We start from the raw sequence: 12,489 nt of genomic DNA, 5'->3' as shown, positions 1-12,489 counted from the left end.
GCCCTGTTAGTTAAATATCTTCCCTTCTTGGTGCAGATGCACCTTTGTTAGTCCTGGGGGTAAATTGAGGCTCTGGAAATTAATCAGAGAGAGCCAGGTAGAGAAGTCTGAGCTCTGCTGGGATTTCTGGTTGAATCTCTGTTGCACTTTTCCCATCCTCCACCTTAAACATACTGCTTTTGCCTACCATTTATTTGAATTTACTATTAACATTAATATTCTGTGTGTGTGTGTGTGTGTGTGTGTGTGTATGTAAACGTATAATATGAATGTGTGTATTTTCCTCCTTTGATCCGAATTTGAAGGAAAGGTGAGTGATGAGGAGAGAGCATGAGTATGATTTATGTTTCAAGGTTGAAACTTGCCAAGTCAGGAGTATTGGTCTGGCATAATCCTGTAAAACCTGTGGATCCTATAGGATTGGATTTATCATGAGTTTTGAATGCCTTTGCTTGGAATATTTTTCTCTTTGTAGGTCCTTTAGCTAAAACATTATTTGTTTCCCTTCACATGCCTTATGGAGTAACCTAAGTGTGGGTGGGGTCATTGTAGGTGGATTATTGGTATTTTTGGCCTCCTGCTTCTTAATACGTGGTTGCTAGGGCCAGAGGAACCCTCAGGTTATGTCTTTGGAAGTTGGGTCGTTTTGGCAAGATCAGCAAATTAATTACTCATGGCCGTACACTGTGTATTCAGTTGATTGACTTTGGAACTTTTTGACTCTGTACTTAGCCAGTGTCCTCTCCATTCAATTTTAATTACTGTGGCTCATGATGGGGTTTTAAGGACACTGTTTCCTAGGCAAGAAGTACCAAGTATGATCCTTTTGTTTTTACCCTCATCTGAGGGCTAATCTTGAGTAAGACATACTGTGTTTTGCCGTGTATAACGCAGTCCCGTGTATAATGCGCACCCAAAACACAAGAACAGATACAAGGTACAAGAAATTTTATGTACCAGTGACAAATTTACAATATTTATGCATCATAGAAGGCCAAGAACCCTTCGTTGTTGCAAGTTCGTCGTAAGTTCAACAAAACCGATGATAATATTGCATGGTATTATTTTACATATGGATATCGTTATTGATTGTCTAGAGCTACACTTTTAACTCATAAGCATAAATAAAAGAATTAAAAGCATTTATATAGATACAAAAATAGTACCAACCATGTATAATGCGCATCCTTATTTTTCCCTCACAAATTTGGGCAAAGACGTGTGCATTATACATGGCAAAATAACCATAGTTTCTGGTAACCTACCAAGGGAAAACAAATCACAATCACCTTTCCTTCTAGTTTCTGTTGAGGCCTTAGTAACTATGGAGAAGACCGTAAAAGTGCAGACCTGTCCTTTCCTTCCTGCCCTGTTTGCACTTGGAGTAACTGAGCTGGCTTTGGTGACCTTCCATGCTGGTCTTCACGGGCAGCACGTTATTTAAGGTGGGGATTTTAGGAGTGTTTGGTGATGCCATTCAGGCTGCCAATGCCTGTTGCGTCATGACCACTTCTTGTCGCTTTGGTCTTTCCAGCTATGGAAGTCAGAAGATTTTGGACAGACCTGGATCTTGATTCAGGAACATGTGAAGTCGTTTTCTTGGTAAGTTGTGCCATTTAAGAGATTTGAATTACATGATCTCCTTTCTTCAGTTCTGGCTCTTTCATGGAGGACAGACCTACCCTTACCTGAAATGTGAAGCATTTGATTCAGGGAATACATTTTCCAGACCTGGGAATTAGAACTGCAAGTGTAACAGACTCACTGGGGGTGGGGTGGGATGAGAAAGGAAGGTTCTTTGTGAGAGGAGGGCACAGCTTTCCCATTTTTCAATCCATCAGGGAACCCAGGGAAATCTTGAAGTTCTTGCATGTATAAGAGTTTCTAAAGACCTTCATTTTTCAGAGCATCCTATCAGAAGTTGGGATTTTTCTCTCTATAAAATCAATTGATTGGTTCATTCATAACATTTTTTTTTTAATGTCTGCTGAATATAAAACATGCTAAATGCTTTAGGGTATAAGAAGTCGACTAATTTATGGATGTAGTTCTTAAAGTGTTTGCAGGTTAGGAGATAAGGTAAGGAAAGACATTTTGTGCACATAACACATGTTATGGAAGAAACTCAGAAGTCACGGACATAGCATGAGAAGGCTTTCCAGATGGGAACATCATTGACAGCCCCAGGACATGCTCAAGAGGACATTGCAGCCGTGGAGGTGTGCAGGCCAGGCATTTTAGACAGGAATAAATGAATGGTGAAACCCAGACAGGACACAATGTGGTGCTTGGGTGCCCAACGCTGAGTCTTATTTTTGGGCAGTGCGTTGGGTAAAGTTTGGAAAGGGATGTTTGCATCAGAATCTGTAGTGCCTGATAAAGGAATTTGGACTGAATTCTGAAAGCGATGGGAAGCCATTGTAGGTTTTGGAGAAGAAAAGTGAAATCAGAAAGAAAGTGTAGTTTAAGAGGTACAGTTGTTTTTAGTCCTAGTTGCTTGTGATCTTTCACTGTTGCATGGATGTAGTGTATAATCTTGAAGACATGACTCTTTGTATACATGCAGGTGAGTGTGGAGAACAGATTCCCAGGAACAGGCTTGCTGGGTCAGTGGGTCACTCAACCCATTCGTGCATGGCAAACTTGATACCTGTCAAATTCACTCTTGATCTTCACCACCCCACATCAGATCCAAACATGATGTTCCCCATTTCAGTTTCTGATTGCTCAGTCCAAGAACTTTGAGTCATCGATTCCTTGTTTGTTTCATCCTTCACATTCAATCTGTCAGGAAATCCTGTTGACTCTGCCTTCAATATATATGCAGGATCTACTACTCAGCCATTACTTTACTTTAAGCCACCATTGTTGTTCATCAGTCCTCCAAATGGTCTTTCTGCTTCTACTTTGTCCTTCTACAATTAGTTCTTAGCACACGACCAGATTGATTCTCTTAAAAACAGGTCAGATCATGTTGGTCCTCTGCTTTGAACCCTTTAACATGCAGCATCGTTTCTCTCTGATTAAATGCCAGCTACATTCCTACCACAGGGACCCTAGGATAGGCTTCTTTTAGGAGGTGTTATTTGAGCAGCCTTGAATGAGGTAAGGGAGAAAGCAGTAACTGTATCTTTAGTAAGAGCAATCTAGGCAGAGAAAAACAGCAAGTGCAAAGTCCCTGTGGGGGGAGGGGATAAGGGGGAAGGTGAGGGGATTAGAAAACAGTCAGTAACCACAAGATTGCCACGGGGATACGAAAGTCAATTTGGGGAATGTAATCAATAATGTTGTAAGGATTTTGTAGGGTATCCGATGGACACTTGTCTCGTTAGGGAGACCACCTCAGGGAAGATGTAGATGCCTGGTCACTGCACTGTACACCTGAAGCTGAAGATGAACAATAATGAATGTCAACTGCAATTATATATGTGTGTGTGTGTGTGTGTGTGTGTGTGTGTGTGTGTATATATATATATATATATGATTACAAGAAGTGGAGTACAGCATTAGGAATAGAGACAGTGGAAATGTAATGGCTGTGTGCGATGTCAGAGGGGTAGTGGATGGGGGGAGGGGGGATATAAATGTTAAATGTCTAACTATTACATTGTTTTGTGCACCTGAAACCAATAAAAAAATGTTAACAATGACAACAAAAAGGAGTTCGATAAACCTGGTCATGAAATTAAAAAAAATAATAAAAATAAAAGAAGCCTATCCTAAGGATCCTATTAAAATTGCAACTACTCTTGTGTCATTCCCAATCTGCTGTACCCTGATCCAGTCTTTTCTTGCATAGCACTTATCACATCCTAATATAGTATTATTATGATTATTATTTGTTTTTTTTCTCTTCAAAAGAATAAAAACCCCGCAATGGCAGGGACTTTTGTCAGTTTTGTGCATTGGTATATCCCCAGTGAATGAAGCTTTGAATTTGTAACTTTGGTAGAAATTGCCAAATTTTCTATAGAAAGTGTCAAATTTTGTTCTCATCTCAGCAACATAGAATCGTGCCTCTCTCCATGGCCAATGTGTTAGGAAAGAAATAGTATCTCAGTAGTTTTAATTTGCATTTTTCATATTATGAAGGATTTTAATCATCTTTTAACCCACTTAAGGGTCTTTTTTATTTCTTTTTTTGTGACATGTCTGTTTATGTTCTTTGCCCTTTTTCTTTTGTGGATTGTTAGTCTTTTTGTCATTTATTTCCAAGAGTTCTTTATATGAGGTCAGTCTTGTGTGATAGGAGATAGACTGTGTGTTTATTTATATTTTCCAGTTTGTCATTTGTCTTTTGACTTTTACATGTAGTTTCAGTCTTCATTAAATGTGATGGCCCAACAAGATGGTAGATATCATCTGCGGTTCTTTTAGCCCCATTTGCAGAGGAGTGTCTTGGAGTTCCTTAGTAACTGAGGATGGTACAGATGGATGGAGCACAAAGAGGAACCTTCCAGCTGAGTATCTTCAGGCTCCAGTGGTCTTCCTTTTCACAGAGAGCAGTTGTTTCTGACCCTTTTGTTATGTTCCTTGGGTGGAGGTTGTAGAGTTTAATGAAATTATAACCGTAATCTCATCCACATGCAACCTCTACCCGAGGAATACACCCTTAGAACTTTCTTTTTCTTTATTTGAATTTTAAAGGCACAAGTTGCTCTTTTATCTCTTTATGGAACCATCTGTGAAGAGGGCAGCCAGCTGCATTTCTAAAAAAAGGTACTTCCTGTTTGGTAATTAGCATGTTGTGTCTTCTGCCTCCGTGCAGACATGCACATTTTTAGGGGAAAGGACTGGCTTATTTTAGATAACTATATGTCTGGTGTCAGGGAATTTCAGGCTATTTGGGGGATTTCCCCCTAGGATTCTCCGTAATAAGTGAGAGTATAATCTAACTCCTCAAAGAGTAATGGCATACATTTGTTCAACAGTGCTTGGCAGGCAGCCTTGGAACAGTGGAAGTGAGGAAAACCAATGACTTATGTTATCCAGAGCTGGAGATCGGCAAGACCGGACAGTGGAAATGTTGTGGGGGAGGGGCTCCAGGATGCTCTGTGGAGCATCACTGAAGTGGTATAAGTCAGGCAGGTGAGGGCAGATGAGGCCAGGTGAGGACTGATGGCTGAGCTCAGAGGTAGAGCAAGGCTTGGGATTTCTAAATGAGGGCAAAGAGTACAGGAAATAGGTAAGTAAACATAGGAAGTGGAAGGCTAGCGAATACAAGGTTCAGGAACTTGTAGGGGACCAGCTCTCAGAAATGGGGAGTCCACGTATGGGTTACAGGACAGAATTGGGTGAGAGTCACAACACTGTCTCTAGAGTTGGCTGCTGCTTTTGGCTAGGAAGGAATAATAGAAGTTGAGCTGTTCTCAAAATATCTGAATAAAAGTCCCTTCCTCTCTGCCTTTTTAAAAATAACCAGCAACCTTATTTTAATTTGCATATCCTTTAGGGTAGAGGAAGTACTTTAATCTGTACTTCTAATTGTGGAAAAGAAGAGAACATGCCCCCCCCCCCCCCCCCAGAGCATCTGATGATGACAGTTGTCTCCCACATAAGGACTAAGGCTGTTGTTTTCTCCAGTGCCTTAGTGAGACTCCATAATATAGGGCCAAAGTGAAGTCTTCCCCTGTTGTGAAAAAGATGCTCTTTTATTTTCCTATTCTTATCTCCTTTCTTCTTTCTCCCTCTTTCCTTTCCTTTCTTTGCCTTGCCTTTCTTTTCCTCCCTTCCTCCTCCCTTCCCTTCTTCCCTTTCTCCCTTCCTTCTTTCTTTTTTAGAACATGCTCTTGACAGCACATCTTTGAAGGAATTTTATATCATAACCTTCATTATCCTGAAAGCTATTGTGCACATGATGGAACTGTATAAAAACAGTTACATAAGTGAGCCCTTCTGCCTTTCCTTGGGTCATAATGACTGTATCCTCACTCTGAAGCTCTCTTGCTGAGTTTTCCAGTTATTTTTCCTGCTTGGTGAAAGTAGTCTGCTTGGCCTTGGTGTTCTTGTGAGTGTTAGGAACCTGGGGCAGATTAGTCACCCCCCAGCTGCTGTTTGGAGCCATATTTGTGGGGGACCGTAGTTCATAGATTTTTCTCCAAAGTAGTGTGATCTCATCACTCTACAGTTTTCAGTTTGGAATAGTCTCTCTTATTATGGTCCATGGATCTAATGCAGCAAGGATCAATTCAGCTAGGAACCGTGTAGGATAAAAAGAAATAGAAGACATGGACTTTAAAGGCATCTGTGCTCTCGGAAGCTCAGACAAACACATTATGGTGAATGAATATAATACAGTGTAATATATATTACAGTGTAGGACAATATAATAAGCATCACAATATAAAGTATGGAGGCTGATTCAAAATGCACCCAACCAAAGCAGTTTTCTGCCTGTTTGAAACTCATATAGAACTCATAAAAAAGGCTTGAAATTGAGTGCTCTAGAGATACATTGCCAGTGTTGGGAGAAGGGAAGAGAACATTAGGGAAGGCTTCCTGGAAGAGGGGAGCTTGAACTGGGCCTCAGAAGATGAGTAGGATTTAGAGGTGCAGACCAAAACATATGTGAGGGCATCCCTGCAGAGGGTGTGGTGTTGACAGAAGCACAGGGAAAGAAGCGAGCCCTGCGTGTCTGAAGGAGATCAGTATGTGCAAGAGAGAGTTTGTGAAGGAGCCTCGCGGGACATGTATTTGCACTGAATGAATCATGGTTGCACAGATAGGCGACAACAGCAACAGCACAGAACAGACAGAAAGAGAATGGGCAAAAGATGAGGCTCACTGGTTCCTTATGAGGTTTCCTCTTGAGCTGTTCTTCTGAGAACACAGCATTCTGGGGAAATACTCTCCTTCATTCTTCTGAGGTTCATAACTTGAGGCCAGATACTTGCTGACAGCCTAAAATGGTCCATTGCTGACTGATTCCAAAACACTCTGCCTTTTGCTGTTTCTTTTTTCCTCTCATCTCAAGCCTGGTCAGAGCTTGCCTTGAGTGGAAACCCAGGATACCTTGAAAACAACAGTAACAACCCAAAACACGTTACAGATGGCAGTTCCTCTCCCTTAGTACTGAGCCTAGGGGCAAGCAAAGGGATATGTTTGTAGCACAGAGAGAATCATTTGTAGATCCCAGTATGTGGCCCTAAATCCTAGCTGATTGTGTGCTTGGCAGAACCTCCATGCCTCCAATGATTAAACATGGAAATGATGATAACACCTGTTTCTCTCTCTCTCTCTTTTCCCTCCCCTCCCAGGGGAATTGATCCCTATGACAAGCCAAACACCATTTACATTGAACGGCATGAACCCTCTGGTTACTCCACAGTTTTCCGAAGTACAGACTTCTTTCAGTCCTGGGAAAACCAGGAGGTGATCCTCGAGGAAGTGAGAGACTTTGAGCTTCGGGACAAGTACATGTTTGCTACAAAGGTGGTGGTAAGTTGAAGGCACTGAGGAATAACCTTTCTGAGGTTTGGCATTCTGTGATCATGCAGGTGCATTCACACAAGCAGGGCCTGGATCCCCGTGCCTAGAGGAGTTTGACTGAAGGGTGCTGGACATAGATGAACATTCCCAAAGAGCTTGGAAGGACCCTGGAGGTCGAGGACTGGAGAAGCTTAGACACCCACTCAGAGGGTCTCTAGGCTCTGGGAATTTGGTCATTTCCCAATAGTCAAGCACCCTTGACAAACACATATTTCTTTGAAATCCCAATGAACTCAGAAAGGAGGGGTGGGGCTCAATGGCATTTTTCTTCAATCCCACTGCCTGATTTCCTTTCATTTAGGCTGATTTCTTTGTGAATTTTGGACCCATGTTAATTTACATGGCTAATAGAATGTGTAGTCATTGGCTAGTGGGAGTTAATACTCTAAGAAAAGCAGTAATTAAGCTTCCAGCTGTCAGTAAATAGCTTAACTCTCAGCTGCTGGGAAAATCTTTCCCGTTGATTTGATACATTGGAGCCAGATGCTGAAATAGAGAGCTTGCTCATTTAAAATCACAGTTGATTATTTAACAGGACTTGCTTTGCAACTGTATCAAGTTATAAGTTGCAACTGTGTTGTCCAGCGTAAAGGAAAACAAGGAGGCCTGGGCAAGAGCAGGCTAGGCTGCTATCCTGGGGGACTGTAAGCTTGCTTTCTTAATGGTGGCCATTTGCTTATGGACCTCAGGCTCTGTTGAAGGCCTCTGGTTACTGGGAGGTTGCTCTGCTTTCTATCACTGTTAACCTTATGGACAAAAATCAGATGTAATGTTTTCCTCCAGATTCTCACTTATTTATATAATGGGCAGTTGGCCAGGCAGAAATAGGTCAAGTCGTTTGGGATGCGGGGGGGGGGGGGGGGGTAGAAGGGGTGGGGAGGGAGAAAAAAGAACCTCCTTAACAGGAAAAAAGAGGGGTTCCCCATTACATACCTTGTGAAATGTTCTTTTAACGACCAAACTATGTCAGTTTTTCTTCTGTCAGGATATTTCCCTTGAGTCACATTCCCTGGATCATTCCCTTCCTGCCTTGCCTGTCTGCTTTTATCTTTGTCTTACACTCACACACACACACACACAGCAGCAGCAGCAGCCTCAGAACATAAACATCCTTGAATTTTCCTCAGGCAGTCATGTGGTGGTGGGAATTCACAGGTGCGAAATCAGTCCTGAGGACTGGTACCTTATGATATCAAGTTGGGCAGTCCTGAGTTCCACTATTGTCTCCAGTCCTCCAGTGTTCATAGGTCTTTTTGCTTTAGTTTCTTGGGACTTGACTTTTTGGTATGATTTTAATTTAATTTTAAAGCATAGTGACTGATTCCCAGATTTGTCCTGAGCCAGGGCTGAGGTGGAGAGGTGCTATGCGTTACCGTTAATCCTGTTACTGTGTTTCCCCGAAAATAAGACTGAGCCGGACCATCAGCTCTAATGCGTCTTTCGGAGCAAAAATTAACATAAGACCCGATCTTATATAAGACCCAGGCTTATGTTATATTATATTATATTATATTATATTATATTATATTATATTATATTATATTACATTATACCTGGTCTTATATTATATAAGACCGGGTATTATATTATATTGTATTGTTATGTTATATTATATTATATTATATTATATTATATTATATTATATTACATTATAGTAAAATAAGACCGGGTCTTACATTAATTTTTGCTTTAAAAGATGCATTAGAGCTGATGGTCTGGTTAGGTCTTATTTTTGGGGAAACATGGCATTTCTAAATCTCACACTCAAAAATCTAAGTCACATCCCATTTGGAGCTTTCTGAGCCATCCATTCTGATCTAGCAGCTGTGTCTGTTCTCTGGACATAGGTGATTTACAGATGCCAGTGGTAAGCTTTTCATTATTCCTGGCCAGTGGTAAGATCAGGGGCGATATCTGTTTTGATCGTCACTCATATAATACCCAGTATCTTGCACAATGCTTGAAACATAGAAGATGTATAGTAGAGTTAAATGAATGTCATCTTTCGCTGCGTAGAGAACATAGGCTAGTAAATTTGTGGGGGGGGGGGCATTAAATTATTGGTACTTTTATAGTCAATTCTCAACTCTCTGTACAGCTTATTTATGTTTATGGCATTAGTGGCAAAATTGTAGTTAGTGTGTTGACTTCTTCCTTCAGCATATGGATGGGCTACTGTATCCCAAGGTCAGTGGTGTTAGCTAGAGAATCTAGGTAAGGTGAGCTGGGCCACCACCTGGAAGCGTTTCTCAAGTTGTGGTCTTCAGAGCACTTCCAGCAGCATCACTAGAGCTCACTTGTTACAAATGCAGATTGCAGGGCCCAAATGCGTTGTCTTTCCCTGAGCAGCCCCAGAATGCCTGAGAATGTCCTAAAGTTGAGAGGCTCTTCCCTGAGGCCTTCTGTATGTAGATGCTTCTGATAATAATTATATTATCAAAGGAACCCTTCTCAATGTGTGGTTTGATGAGAGAAGAAACACAACTGGCAGAGGAGGATAAAATGGCTGTTTTCCTCCTTTCATTACACTAGAGTACTAAGCTGTAAGGATAAACAGCATTGGCCTTGGCTGGATAACCCTGTTAGAAGGAGTGTTGAGCCCTACAAGTGTGACAACTTGTCTGGGATGTGCCTAGCACTCTGACTGCATGGGTTTGGGGAATTCCGAGTGACTTTAATGTTAAATGGACTCAAATCAAATTAGGAAAATCAAGCAACTAATTGCCAAAATCACAGAAAATTGGTATCAGACCGTTAACTCTTTTGCTTTCTTCCAGCACCATGAATAATTATCATTCTTTGCAAGTTCGTTTTTTAGAACTTATGGGGACAGCCATCTGTGTTCTGGACTGGACCATGTATCCAAGTCTTCAGAAGTTTTTGTTGCCCTGTTGGTCCAGCTCTTACTTCATGTGTACCTTTTGTCTGATGCCCTTTGATTTTTTTTTTTAACCCAAGTTTAATTTTTATTCCTTGTTTTTTGACGTGAAGTTCACTTGTCTTAGTAGTCCACATCAAAATGGTAGGGCCATTAAAGCAACGAGGCAGCTTTGCAAACTGACATCAGTTTGTTCATGTGGTAGTATACAGCTGTTAGATTCTTTCTGGTAGATAACGATGGTTGCCAGAAAGTTGGAGGGAGAGGAGGGTTAGCTACCTCTCTATAGCTTCACTCCCAACTTGTCATGAAAGCCAGGCTTAGACATTTCTTGCACAAATGTGTGTCACTAAGGAAAGGACCCAGTGTGTGGGCTGCATGGAGTCTCCTTCCTCTTGATGCAGACACAGGGTTCTAGAGCAGGGATTGGCAAACTATGGTGCGTCACTTGTTTTTGTCAATTTAGTTTCATTGAAACACAGTCATGCTCATTTGCTTATGTGTTGTCTATCACTGCTTTCGTGTTACAGTGGCAGAATTGAATAGTTGCATAGAGGCAGGATGGCCCACAAAGTCTAAAATATTTCTATAAGAACCAATACAGAAAAAGTTTGCCAACCTCGTTACAGAGGCAGGATTCTGTTACCCTTTCAATTGGCATCAGGCATCAGAATCCTCTAGTGCAAGAGCTTGACAACTCTTAGGCATTATCCCAAAAAGTTCAGGGTACAGGCATCCTTAAATTTTTATGCCCTGTTCATTCCATTGTGTTCTCTTTAGGATATTATGGCCAATTCACATGTCTTGCATGCTATTGATCTCCCTAGAGAGCTCATTTATACTTTTCACTATTTTGACCAACCAACCACTAATTTCACTATTGAAAACTAATTTCTAACCTTAATTATGCTAATTGAAAGTCTCTAATGTTGATAGCGATAACAGAAAAACTTAGTAATTGCTTCAGGATTGTGGGCTTCTATATGAAAGTTGGCTCACCACAATTAAATTGTGAAGTTTAGGATAACTGACCAAAACCGACTGTTGACAAATTATTTTAATTATGATTTACTTAAACATATGCAGATATAAAGCTAGGTGTAGGCACCTTCTATTTATAACTCATATACAACAATAAAACCCAAACATATTTGCAGATTAAAAAAATTACAGTACCAATAAATTTAAAATTATATACTTGTATGGAGATATAATTCATGTGCCATAAAATTTACCCTTTTAAAGTGCACAATTTAGTGGCTTTTAGTATATCACAAAGTTGTGCAATGCTCATCACTACCTGATTCCAGAACATTTTCATCACCCTCAAAAGAACCTACATACCCATTAGCATTACTTCCCATTCCCCTCTCCTCCTAGTCCCTGGCAAACATGAATCTAGTTTCTGCCTATGGATTTGTCTATTCAGGACATTTTAAGTAAAGGAAATCCTATGATAGATGACCTTCTGTGACTGTTTGCTTTCAAAATATAATGTTTTCAGGTTTCATCCATGTTGTAGCATGGATCATCAGAATTAGTATATTTTTAAGTTCAGTGCTTCTTCTATATTTCCCTGAAAATAAGACCTAGCCGGACAGTCAGCTCTAAAGCGTCTTTTGGAGCAAAAATTAATATAAGACGCAGTCTTATTTTACTATATGACAGGGTTTTATATAATATAAGACCGGGTCTTATATTAATTTTTGCTCCAAAAGACGCATTAGAGCTGATTCTCCGGCTAGGTCTTATTTTTGGGGAAACAGGGTTTCTTCTGCCAGTTCAGATCTCTTGTTGAACCCTTGTCATGCAGGGTTTTCTCTATTTAGTGAGACAGTCATGCAGGGTCTCTGGTCCCACTCCCCACATAAGAATGCAGGATATGGTGAGGCCAAAAGGAACACCCACAGACACATAAATAGGGGAGGCATGCACTATAGTAGTCTTGCTAGCAGCTGGGCGACACACATGCAGTAGGATCCACATTCACTTTTTCCCCTTCCTGCCAACCAACCAACCAACCAATCAACACAGTCCTGGCAGTTACATCAGTAGCCAATTGGCTAACCGGTTACAGCTGACGGCCAACCAATCACAGTTGATGGTCATTCACTGCCCGAGCC

At 41.0% G+C, this 12,489-nt stretch overlaps 1 protein-coding gene across 4 annotated transcripts in view; it reads left to right on the top strand.

Annotated features, from left to right (window-relative positions):
* Positions 1–12,489, top strand: part of SORL1 (sortilin related receptor 1) — a 168,385-nt gene that overhangs the window by 34,638 nt on the left and 121,258 nt on the right. For 3 of the 4 annotated variants that reach the window (XM_033097156.1, XM_033097157.1, XM_033097155.1), the window contains exons 5-6: positions 1,535–1,602; positions 7,257–7,437. In XM_033097156.1, the coding sequence (XP_032953047.1) occupies positions 1,535–1,602; positions 7,257–7,437 (249 nt within the window). Of the gene's footprint in view, positions 1–1,534; positions 1,603–7,256; positions 7,438–12,489 lie in introns of those variants that run through there. The other variant, XM_033097158.1, reaches the window with a different exon arrangement.

This window comes from Rhinolophus ferrumequinum, chromosome 25, assembly GCF_004115265.2.
Source record: "Rhinolophus ferrumequinum isolate MPI-CBG mRhiFer1 chromosome 25, mRhiFer1_v1.p, whole genome shotgun sequence".
NCBI classification, from domain to species: domain Eukaryota; kingdom Metazoa; phylum Chordata; class Mammalia; order Chiroptera; family Rhinolophidae; genus Rhinolophus; species Rhinolophus ferrumequinum.
Note: the sequence above shows the minus strand (reverse complement) of the source record. Positions and strands in the feature narration are given on the sequence as shown.